The sequence below is a fragment of the Zingiber officinale genome, chromosome 6B (genome assembly GCF_018446385.1).
Source record: "Zingiber officinale cultivar Zhangliang chromosome 6B, Zo_v1.1, whole genome shotgun sequence".
Lineage (NCBI taxonomy): Eukaryota > Viridiplantae > Streptophyta > Magnoliopsida > Zingiberales > Zingiberaceae > Zingiber > Zingiber officinale.
The window spans coordinates 2,634,905-2,647,783 of record NC_055996.1 but is presented as its reverse complement, the minus strand read 5'-3'; the positions used below and the strand labels follow the sequence as shown (position 1 = coordinate 2,647,783).

Below are 12,879 nucleotides of genomic sequence, written 5' to 3'. Positions count from 1 at the left end.
CAGAGCGAGGTGCGCTTTAGAAGGACTAACTGCCAACTGAAGCAACACGGAGATGACCGGAACGAGCATTTATCCATCAAAGTTCGAGAGAGATTTCGTGATATGGAAAAAGAAAATGAAAATATTCTTTAAAACAAATTTCGAAATTTTGCTAATAATAAAATATGACTTTGTAGCACTCAGAGATCAGCATGGAGAGAAAAAAGAAGAACACTTATGGAGCAAAAGTGAGTAGGCTAATTTTGTGGCAAACGACAAAACAAAGTCTCATTCGTCGAGCGTTTTACCGCTGCAAGAAGTCAATCGGATCGGCACCTACAACTCGGCGAAAGAATTTTGGGAGAAGTTCCTAGAGCTGTACGAAAGTACCTCGAAGGCTAAACTCGTAAAACGAGATCTGCTTCGAAACCAACTTAGCAACCTTCGGCTTAAAGAACAGGAAACGGTTGCTCAGCTACACGCCAAACTCAAGGAACTGATCACCGAAATCACCAACCTCAAAGAAACAGTAACAAATCGAGATTTTCTCTGATACGCTCATAATGTCTTCCCGAGGACTCCGAACTAGACATCGATAATAAATTCCTACTATATCTCTAAAGATCTTGAGGTAAGTACCTTAGAAAGTTTGCTTTTAACCTTATAATTACATAAAACTCGATGTGCATGTCTAAGAAAGAAAAAGGAGTCATATCAGAATCTAACATTCAAAGCTAAGAAAATCGAGTCAAACTCTAAATCGTCACTCGACGAAAATGAAGAAGCATACATACTAAAGAAATTCAAAAAAAAAAAAATCTAGCAATTTTGATAAGTCGCAAGCTAAGAAGCTTCTTCAGAGCAAACGAAAGGTTCAGTGCTACAACTGTCATGAATGACACATAAAAAACAACTGCTTGAAATTGAAGACCAAGAAAAAAGACAAAGTGAAAGGAACAAGAAGGTCCAAACACAAGAATCTCAAAGCTACGTGGAACAAGTTATCATCGGAAGAGTCCGAACTCGAGGAGTACGTTGTAAGTCTAATGCTTAGCTATCAATCAGACGACGAAAATACCTCAGCTATGAGCACCGATAAAGGGGGAGCATCAAACGATGAGTCTGACACGGTAAGTGAGATAAGATTTTTATTCTTCATTCAATTATAAATGCTATAAAAATGCTAAGTAGGTCTTTATGCAAAACTAGATCTAAATATGTAAAGTTAAAAAGAGACTATGCATGTCTACAAGAAAATTATGAAAAACTTAAAGTTGTAAATGCAAAGTTAATTGAACAAATAGAAAACCTAAAATCAGAAAAATATTTTGCATATCCAAACACATCTGCCCCCTTATCCTGTTTGAAATCTACGAGAAGACGTGCTGGCTCCGATGAACTGTGACTCCGAGGAAGATGAACTTCTGGAGATCTGGAGAAGCTTCTCAACGATCCTGGACACAGCAAGACGACCCAACAAAGCGTTATCGGCCTAAGACCAGGGTGGAATCCCTGGCTAGGCCCTCCGACGCTTAAGTCAATTCCCTCTCTTCAAAGTGGAAGACGCAGAAGTACAGTAATGAAAGTACGAAGAAGTAGAGTTAGATGCTAGAGTTTGTGAGCGTATGCTCCTTGCCAACGGACAGGACTTCCCTTTTTATACTACCTCATATAACCTCCGCAATAATGAGGTGATCCCCGATTTGTTAGAGTTTGTTAGAAGATGAAGAAAGTACAACCTAGACCTCTCAATAATTTTTCAAGGAATCTTTTTCATACCCCAGATGTACCTCTTTTCTCGTTTATGACACCTCATTTTGATGAAATATACAGAAGAATGTACCCCTGCAACTGAAAAAGCTTCGAGAGAATATTTCCCGCTAAACTTGCCAGGCTGTCATAAAATAATCTACATGTATTTCGACCGGTCATTTAAGCCGGTGACATATTAAGAATACCTTTTGTGAAGCATATCTCGATGGTCCTTTACATACTAAAAGCTTTATAGGGCCGAGCGCCTTTAAGTTCGGTCGAACTTTGCCTGTCCGAGCGCATACAAGTACGTTTGTGCTTGTTCGACCTTCGCTCAGTCATTCATATACGGGAAGTTTTATAAGGTCGAGCGCCTCTAAACTCGATCGGGCTTTGCCTGTCTGACCGCATACAAGCACGTTTGTGCTTGTTCGACCTTCGCTCAGTCATTCATATACTAGAAGCTTTATAAGTTCGAGCGCCTCTAAACTCAGTCGGGCTTTGCCCGTCCAAGCGCATACAAGCACGTTTGTGCTTGTTCAGCCTTCACTCGGTCATTTATATACTAGAAACTTTATAAGACTGAGCGCCTCTAAGCTCGGTCGGGCTTTGCCCGTCCGAGCGCATACAGGCACGTTCATGCTTGTTTGGCCTTCGCTTGATCATTCATATACTAGAAATTCTATAAGGCCGAGCGCCTCTAAACTCGGTCGGGCTTTGCCCATCCAAGCATACAAGCACGCTTGTGCTTGTTCGACCTTCGCTCAGTCATTCATATACTAGAAGTTCTATAAGGCCAAGCGCCTCTAAGCTCGGTCGGGCTTTGCCCGTTCGAGCGCATACAAGCACATTTGTGCATATTCGACCTTCGCTCGGTCATTCATATGCTAGAAGTTTTATAAGACCGAGCGCCTCTAAACACGGTCGAGCTTCGCCCGTCCGAGCGTATACAAGGACATTTGTGCTTGTTCGACCTTCGCTCAGTCATTCATATACTAGAAGCTTTATAAGGTCGAGCGCCTCTAAGCTCAGTCGAGCTTTGCCCGTCCGAGCGCATACAAGCACGTTTGTGCTTGCCCAGCCTTTTACTCGACGACTTGTGCCCTATTGATCATACACTCAACCAGCTATGAGCATCCTCTTCTTCCTCTCATCCTTGACTTCCACTTCGAGGGGCCGACTTATCATAACTCATATCACTAGCCTTCCCTTCAAGTCTAGTCGAAGGAGGTATAGTCGACTGACTAGATACCAATTTTAGTTCTATCTACTTACTCGTCTACTTTATTATTTTATATTTTCTTTTCGCGCCTAGAGAGTTAAGCAACTTTTTGAAATTCTTTCGTTGTTAATTGATCCTTTAACGGAAAAATAATGTTGGAGGCGCGTGAAGATATAGCGCCTCGGCCCAAACATGATTTGATATGTCATGTCCATCATAAATGTCTATTTATGGGTGAGCGCCACGTAACATTTTCTTCTATTTCTTGAAGCAACCATTCACATGCCTCTTTACTAGAATCCTATCACATATTTTCCTTAACAAATCAATGACTTTCCCTACACGAGCCATTTCAATTCAACGGCGATCCTTATTAGCTATGCTACACTAAAACCCTAAGCCTTTTTTTTTCTTTACCCCTCATCTTCGTCAATTTATTTCTCAGTGATTCCTTTTCTCGACCCTTCCAACACCCGGCGCCCCTTCATTTTTCTCGACCTTCTTCTGCTACCTCCTTTCCGTAAGGACTCAATAAGTCGCTTATCCCTTAGTTGTTTCCGTGTTCCGCCATGGCTGAGGAATCATTAGTCCCTTAGTACGCACAGACTCATTCATCTTTTAGTACCGCCAATAGAACTTCCATTCGTCTTCAATATGAAATCCCTACAGAGTATCGTATTAAGGTTCCCCACTCTGATGTTTATCGTCATCTTCCTCCTGATAACTATGTTACTTTATTCAAGGATCAATTAGTGGTGGGTTTACGTTTTCCCATTCCTCCCTTCTTAGCATAGATAAGCTAGTACTTTGGCATTCCTTTACAGCAATTCGTCCCAAATGCTTTCCGATATCTATGTGGGCTATACATGTTGTTTTGTCTCTTTAACATCCCTCCTACGCCTCAGAGCTTTTTCATGTTCTCTTACTCCAAAAAATCGGAACCAAGAGTTTTTTTTTCCAATCCCACCCAAAAATGATTTTCTTCGAGGGGATGCCTTCGTCCATCAAGGGTTGAAAGTCACGCTTCTTTTTCATAAAATTTCCTAGACATGTCACCTGGCCTATTTCATGGCAATCTTCTTTCCCCCCTCTACCTGACATAAAGGAACTTCACTAACAAACAACTTTCTCTGCTTATTCCAATAGACTATTTAGTCATCGTTTTTACATTCACAAATGGATACGCAGTGACCTTTTGTACCTTTTTGGCTTAAGTCTGTTCAAAAAAAATTGCGCTACTCCTTTGGTAAGTTATGACACCTTCATCACTACTTTTGTACTAACTAAAATACTCTTTATTTGGTGTGGTGGATGCTATATTTGAAGATTTGGTCGACAAAAGAATTAGTCTGACAGAGGAGTCGCTTCTAGCCAAAGAGCAAGAACTCCAAGCCGAGCGAAATCAGCCTTCTGCTATTCCCTCAAATGAGACCTCCGTTCATCAAGTGGCTGCATCTAGCTCACAAGTCATTCCAGAAGAAATACCTGCAAATTCACCTTTATTGCCAGAAGTTGCTCCCCTGGAGATGCAAGAGAGAGTGCAAGAGATTGCTTCTAAGGGAAAACGCTCAGGGCGCAAATTGACTCTAGCGCCCTCTCCCAAAAGACGAGTCATTTCTACCCCCGAAGATACGGTTCAAGGAGATATCTCTACTACTTCCCCTGAACTTATATTATCTTGCTTATATCCCATTCTTGCTTCACCACCTCTCCAGTTTCAGGAAGACCGCCCGACACAAAGCACCAGCTCGAATCCTGGGTTTGTCATGACTTTTCAAGAGTAGATCCCTTTACCTCCCCAAGAAACTCAGGATCCTCCTTTTCTTATTTTCTCTCCACCTTCATTTCAAACCTCCTTGTCTTCCTCATCCACACCTTCTTCCACTCTCCCTATACTACTGGGAGGTTCTTTAACAACGGCTTGGGAGGAGACTCGCCAACAAATTGAAGGACTCACTTCTACTGAGTTAGCGGATAAATTTTCTCTTGAAGAAACTAAGATAAGATATCTCTTATTCAATTATTCCCCTCTAGGTACCTTACTAGCGACTTTCATTCCACAGCGCTGGGTCACCAACATGAGCATGGCCCGCCAACTATATGATTTAGCTTGATAAAATGAGACGCTGAAGCAACCAGCTCCTAAAGTGTCTTCCACCCAAGCCTTTAAACAAATAGCTGAGTTATCTGCACAGCTACAAGAGACTCGCAGACTACTCAAGGTTGAATCTGAAAGTCTGAGCAAGTGGAAAACCACTGCAAGAAACCTTGAATTTCAGGTTCAATCAGAGATCAACCTTCGTGCTGAGTTAACAGCAAAACTGAATAAGTACGTTACAGAGAATACTCAGTTATCCTCCCAAATGCTAAAAGATACCCATGCTCTTAAGTTAGCTGCTAAAACCTCCGATTTAAATTCTAAGGATGCCGAAATAGCCTCTTTATGCTTGTCCTTAGCTAAAGCTCAAGCAAATACCATATTCGATTTTTGGGCGGTAGGAGAAGCGTGACTTCCAACCCTTGATGGACGAAGGCATCCCCTCGAAGAAAATCATGTTTGGGCGGGATTGGAAAAAAAAAAAAACACTCCCGGTTCCGATTTTTTGGAGTAGAAGAACATGAAAAAGCTCTGAGGTGTAGGAGGGATGTTAAAGAGACGAAACAACATGTATAGCCCATATAGATATCAGAAAGCATTTGGAACGAATTGATGCAAAGGAATGTCAAAGTACTGGCTTATCTCTACTAAGAAGGGACGAATGGGAAAACGTAAACCCGCCACTAATTGATCCTTGAAGAAAGTAACATAGTTATCAGGAGGAAGATGAGGATAGACATCGGAGTGGAAAACCTTAATACGATACTCTTTAGGGATTTCATATTGAAGACGAATGGAAGTTCCATCGACGGTACCAAAAGATGAATGAGTCTGTGCGTACCAAGGAACCAATGATTTCTCAGCCATGGCGGAACACGGACGATGGCCGACCGAGCTTAGAGGCACTCGGCCTTATAAAGCTTCCAGTATATGAATAACTGAGCGAAAGTCGAACAAGCACACAAGCGTGCTTGTATGCGCTCGGACAGGCAAAGCCCGACTGAGTTTAGAAGCACTCGGCCTTATAGAGCTTCTAGTATATGAATGACCGAGCGAAGGTCAAACAAGCACAAATGTGCTTGTATGCGCTCGGACGGGCAAAACCCGACCGAACTTAGAGGCGCTCGGTCTTATAAAGCTTCTAGTATATGAATGACCGAGCGAAGGCCGAACAAGCACAAATGTGCTTGTATGTGCTCAGACGGGCTTTTGCCCGTCCGAGCTTAGAGGCACTCGGCCTTATAAAGCTTCTAGTATATGAATGACTGAGCGAAGGTCGAACAAGCACAAACGTGCTTGTATACGCTCAAACGGGCAAAGCCAGACCGAGTTTAGAGGCACTCGGCCTTATAAAGTTTCTAGTATATGAATGACCGAGCGAAGGTCGAACAAACATAAATGTGCTTATATGTGCTCGGACGAGCAAAGCCCGACCGAGTTTAGAGGCACTCGACCTTATAAAACTTCTAGTATATGAATGACCAAGCGAAGGTCGAAAAAGAACAAAAGTGCGTGTATGCGCTCGGACAGGCAAAGTCCGATCGAGCTTAAAGGCGCTCGGCCCTATAAGGCTTTTAGTATGTAAATGACCAGTTGAGATATGCTTCACAAAAGGTATTCTTAATATGTCACGGGCTTAAATGATCGGTCGAAATACATGTAGTAGATTATTTTATGACAGCCTGGTAAGTTTGGCGGGAAATATTCTATCGAAGCTTCTTCAGTTGCAAGGGTATATTCTTATGTATATTTCATCAAAATGAGGTGTCATAAACAACAAAAGAGGTACATCTAGGGTATGAAAAAGATTCCTTGAAGAATTATTGAGAGAGGTTCAGGTTGTACTTTCTCCATATTCTAATAAACTTTAACAAATCGGGAACCACTTCATGATTGCGGAGGTTATATGAGCTACTATAAAAAGGAGAGTCATGTCCGACAAGGTATGCTAACGCTCACAAACTCTGACATCTAAAACTCTACTTCTTCGTACTTTCATTACTATACTTTAACTTCTTCCACTTTGAAGAGAGAAAACTGACTTAAGTGTTGGAGGGCCTAGCAGGGATTCCCATCCCGATCTTAGGTCGCTAACGCTTTGTTGGCTCCTCTCGCTGTGTGCAAGATCGTTGAGAATCTTCTTCGGATCTCCAGAAGTTCATCTTCCTCAAAGTCACCGTTCATCAGAGCCAATACGCCTTCTCGCAGATTTCAGACAGGATTACCCCACAAAATAAGTTTACACAAATTATAGACGAACACACTGCGCACATTCAAGACACGGCACCATGATGCATGTTATTCATAGATGATATTATTTTGGTAAATGAAACACGTGAAGGAGTAAAACTATGACAAACGCGCAAATCAAACGAGGAAAAGGAATACTAAAAAAGACTAGTTAGCAACAATAAAATAAATTAAAATATATTTAAATATAGATGATGATATAGTAGGAGATAGAGCTCAATAACATAAAAGGATTCATATAGTCGACCCCACCTAGTGGGATAAGGCTTGGTTATTTTTATTGTTGTATAAAGGACTTAATTGGTATATTAGAAATCATACGTGCCAAATTGCAAAAGTAACTAGAAAATATATTTCTAGAAAATACTTGATCAATTCAGTAGGTAGGAACTTAATTTGGATTCCTAAATCATGTTTAGTTAGATTAGAATTAATTTTTATGGATACTTTAAATTAAATTTACTTTAATTTTTAACATTGTTTACAAAATTAATTATTTCGCATGCTTCCTTTTCATGTTTTATGTCAATCTTTTCTATGTGAAAAATAAAGATGTTATTTACTAACAGAAAAAATTTTGAAATTTTCTAACCGTTATATTATTTTTTAAATATTTCTTTCAAAAAATAAATTTTAATGATTGAAAATGTTTCGAAAATTGATTTTTGAAAAACTTAATTTTCTTGTAATAATAAAGTCTGTTCTATGTTAGATTTAATTTTTTTCGACCATTATATGATTTTTTTATGAATTTTTATCGAAAAAAATGTAATTTAAAATTTTTCAAAGATTAATTTTGAAAAACATAATTTTTTAGATACCGTTATATGTTGAATACTTAGAAAAATTAGTCAGATTTTTAGGACTCAAAAATTATTTTTAAATATTTAAATTAAAAAATGATTATTTCTACTCATAAATAATATTTCTAGTCAAAATAAAATTTTGTTTATCCTCATTAGATTGTTTTTGTTTGACCTTGACAAACAATTTTAGGATCTTTTAAAACTTTTAAATAATTTATAAATCATTTTTCTGAAATCTTTGGATTAATCGATTAAAAATTATTTCTTTAAGAATTAATTTTGATAAAAAAGTAAATTACTGAAAAATCTATTTCAATCCCCTAGAAAAATTATCAATATTTCTTTCTAATATTTTTTTCATGCTTTCCCTTTTTTTCATATAATCAAAGGGGGAGAAAATTAGGGATTAAGTTAAGGGGGAGATTTAGGTTTACAATTTTTTTGTTGCAAATTTATTACTTGTTATATTTGATTAAATAGTTTTATTGTTTGTTTTTAACTCTAACTTAACTTGGGTTGATGCACATCAAAAAAAGGAGAGATTGTAAGTACTCCAGGTTGATTTTGATGTGATAAACCAAGTTAAGTTAGACTCTGCGTTTTTAATGTCTTATGTCTAAGTGTGCAGAGACTTAGGAACATAAAAAGTCGAGCAGAAGATGCAACGAGTGAGAAGGATGACACGGGAAGTCAGTCGACGAGCTCGGTGCATAAAGGACGAGAAGCTGCGGAAGAGTACATCGGTGAACGAGGACGCGCGTGATGCTTCTAAGGGACGAGAAGCCGACGACGAAGACTACTTGAGGAGAAGGTCGGAGTTGGATTCAGATGAGTTCAATGTTGGACGGCCGCAACATCACCCAAGCGACCGGACAAAAGTCAAGGCTGAGTTGACTTTGCCCAGGCGCCCGAACCCGTCCCCACCAAGTCAGCAAGTTCAAACCATTACAGCGAGAATCAACACTGGAGTCCACATCAGCCGACTCCAGGAGCTCGGATCGAGTCCAAGCGCACAGGAATTGATAAGTCGTTGAAGAAAAGTCGTTGCAAAGTGGATTGAGGCAACCACGTCCAAGCGCCCGGGGGTTGCCATATCAGCCAACAACTAACTTCGGACTATCAATATAGCCCTGGTCCTTGAAGTAAAGTTCATAGACAACACACTCTATACTCGAACTGTATTTCTATTTTTAATTTATGTTTTCAACATTTTATAAGAGGCTACTTCGCCTTCGTCAAAGAGATCTTCTAGTTGCGCTTTTCAACTGCCTTGATTAACTACATCCCCGATTGTAACTAAGTAAATATTTCAAGCCTCTTAATTTCCTTTTATGTTATTTATTTTTCATTTAACTATGTGCTTGTCTTTGCTAAGTTCAAAAGCAAGAGAAGGTGCTAACTTTTATTGCAAGCTATTCACCCCCTCAAGTCGGTCTACCAGGACCATCAAAGGGGATTGCATGCTGCTAGACAACAACATAGAGCTTGATGGGCTGATGCTTACAGAGGTCCAATAGCAAGATTTGGTTGCTCCAATTTCCTCCGAGGTCATACGTGGAGCCCTCTTCAACATTGGCAGCGTTCAGGGTCTAGGATCGGATGGATACGACTCAAATTTCTTTAAGGCAGGTTGGTCCATGGTGCATTCTGATGTCTACGCGGCAGTCCAAGAATTTTTCGAAACAGGGCAGCTCCTCGAGCAATGGAATCGCACTCTCCTCGTGTTAGTCCCGAAGTTGGATCACGCATCGAGGGTTATGGACTATAGATTGATTGCTTTCGCACTGTCGTGTATAAAATCATATCCAAAATCTTGGCGAGAAGGCTGCGCGAGGTGATAACCAGCATCATTGATTCGACACAAGCAACTTATGGTAAGGATCGTGCCATTGTGGAGAACATCCATCTTGCCTAAGAGCTCTTAAGGAAGTATGCACGAAAGAGAACTTCACCAGGGTATTAATGGATTCCGTCGATCTCCAAAGGCGTTTGATTCCATTGACTGGTCATTTTTGCTTGCTGCACTCCAGCGATTTGGATTTCCGAAGTGGTACGTCACATGATAGAGGAATGTATAACCACTGTCGCCTACTCGGTGGGTATTAATGGAACAATGCATGGATTCTTCGAAGGGAGGAGGGCTTGAGGCAAGGTGATTCACCCTTCCTCTTTGGATTATGTTTAGAGGTGTTCTCGAGAATGCTCAGACTACTATGAAGTCGGCCTTTCACTATCATCCTATGTGCACTGGGATCGATAACACTCACCTAGTGTATGCGATGACCTCTTACTCTTCGCTATGGTCGATGAACCAACAATCAGCTTGTTTGCGAACTGTTAGAGGCAGTTTGGACAAGTTGCAAGGTTGCATCCTAACCTTAGGAAATCCAATCTGTTCATGGCTGGAATTGATGACCGCACAACAAGTATGCGGCCGGAAATCATAGGTTTTCAAAGAGGTTCTTTTCCATTCCGATACTTGGGCATTCCCCTTGCGGTGGAGAAGTTGAGGACATGAAATTATGGTCCTTTGACGGAGGTTATCCTGCAGAAACTTGCTTCATGGCCCAAGCAAACTTTATCATATGCCGACACACTCGGATTGGTGAAGACGATGCTCCAAGGTATCGAATGTTTTTGACTTTCCATCTTACAAATACCTTGTGCAGTGTTAGACAAGAAATATGCTATTTGTCGCTCCTTTGTATGGTCCATCAAGCATCCGCCCATCTCTTGGGCCACCATGTGCTTGGCAAAAGACGAAGGGAGATACAGACTGCGTGATCTCAAGACATAGAATTCTTCATTGTTGTCCAAGTCCTTATGGAACATCTAGCAAAAGAAGGACTCTCTTTGGGTGCGATGGGTTCACCATCAAAGACCTCAAATGTAACGACATGTGGGAGTGGCAAGTGAAACCATCTGACACCTCCTCTTCGAGAAACTGATCCAAATCCGCCAAACAGTCCAGCAAGGGGTTGGTTCTGCTGAGCAGGTTGTGGTAATGCTGGGCTCATGGTTCGATCTAGAATTGTGGCGTGAAGATGCTGCATATGACTTCTTCATGCCGCGAAGGAGTAGGAAGGCGTAGGCAGCAGTTGTATGGAAGCCTTACATCATGTCGAAGCACCAATTCGTCATGTGGCAGCTTGCAATCGGCAAAGTGTGCACCATGGGCAGATTATCATATGTAAACTACAAGACCTGTCTACTATGCCAGCGGGTAGACGAGACGGCAGACCACCTTTTCTTCGTGTGTTCCGTCATCAAACCTCTATGGGATAGGACTGAAAGTTGGTTACACATTGGGCAAAGTTTTAGGACAGCAACAACCTTATTGGAGACGTTCCAATAGCAATAACATGGAGGGAACATGCTCAACAAAGTCCGTCACTTGGGTGTATCTTGTATGATCTATTTGATTTGGCAAACCCAAAATCGATGTCAATATGAAGGGGATGTGTCAAAACATTAAGAGAATGTTTAGATAGGTTCAAACGCATGTCTTTAAATTTTGAGTGTTCCTCATGTAAGTCTTGATCAACTTTAATACAATTTACCTTTATCCTCCACCAAAAAAAAAGTAGGGAAGCTTCTTTTCTACTTGGATAATAAGGGGAGTTTGGTTTACATTTTCTATGTTGTTTTTTATTTCCATTTTCTGAGAAAATGGAAAACGCGTTTGGTTTGTATTTTCCACATTTATTTTTAAGAAAAAAAGAGAGCATTTTCTAAGAAAACAAAAAACGTAGAAAAATCATTTTCTAAAAAAAAAGAAAATGCGGTTTTCTGGAAAATGAAATGAAAATGCAAACAAACCAAACACACCCTAAGTTTTGATCTTAGGTTGCCTTTTGCTTGGGAATAAACCTTTGTTCATTTTTGTCAATTCACATGAATAGAAGGAAAAATGACAGATAAGAAACTGAGTTTGTGGCACTAAAAACTTGCCTGAAATTCATCCATGCGATCTTTCAACTTCCTTTTCAATGCTCTGCAGCAACAAAGTGCCAAGCACATGAGATTATCTCCTAAACGCATTGATCACAAATCATATAAAAGAGTTAAGATGTAAACTTTACACAGTGGTTACAGTTCTAGAACGATCTACACTTGATCCTTTCCCACATCCAGGCTTCTGCCTATTTGTTAAATTCTGGATAACAAATAATTAACAACAGTCAGTCCTGGAATGAGAGAAACTACTAAATATTAAAGATCTATAACCAACATAAATAGAAACACACTTCCAAAAACAAAACTATGAATTGAACTATATCAGCCTAACTAGTTCATTGCAGTTAATCCAACTGTCTATTGAAAAGACAAATGTAAAATCAAAAGAAAAACTTGAAAAGTCAATTTTCAAATCTGAAAATGTTCACAACTACCTGACCCAAGTATTTCTACCAAATATAACATTTAAAGTAGTTTTTGCCTAACAACAATATGCAGGATACAGGCATAAGAGTAGATACTTAAAAACACTTGATGAAGTTGGAAAGTTATAAAAGAAAGAGAACATAAGATTGAAAAAAAAATGCTCATTAGGCATTTCCAGTATTGGAACAGTTATAAATGAACCAGAAACTTATATAGAGGCTCTCTGAAATTATATATTTATTGGAAGTTTGTTTGAGCTCAGGCATATGAGGTAACCATACATCTTGATCCAGTTCTTCAAGTTTTGACTTTGTTAAGCGTGCAATTTTCCCAGCCTCATCAATATCCTTCTGCATCTGTTGCTTGATTGCTACATGTGACAAAAAGGT

At 39.9% G+C, this 12,879-nt stretch overlaps 1 protein-coding gene across 1 annotated transcript in view; it reads right to left on the bottom strand.

Moving 5' to 3' along the window:
- LOC121991703 (syntaxin-132-like) overlaps window positions 1-12,879 on the bottom strand; it is a 35,537-nt gene that overhangs the window by 17,567 nt on the left and 5,091 nt on the right. Inside the window, exons 5-7 of the mRNA XM_042545711.1 lie at window positions 12,772-12,860; window positions 12,190-12,263; window positions 12,059-12,101 (exon numbers count right to left, since the gene is read on the bottom strand). Coding sequence (XP_042401645.1) covers window positions 12,059-12,101; window positions 12,190-12,263; window positions 12,772-12,860 — 206 coding nt within the window. The remainder of the gene's footprint in view (window positions 1-12,058; window positions 12,102-12,189; window positions 12,264-12,771; window positions 12,861-12,879) is intronic.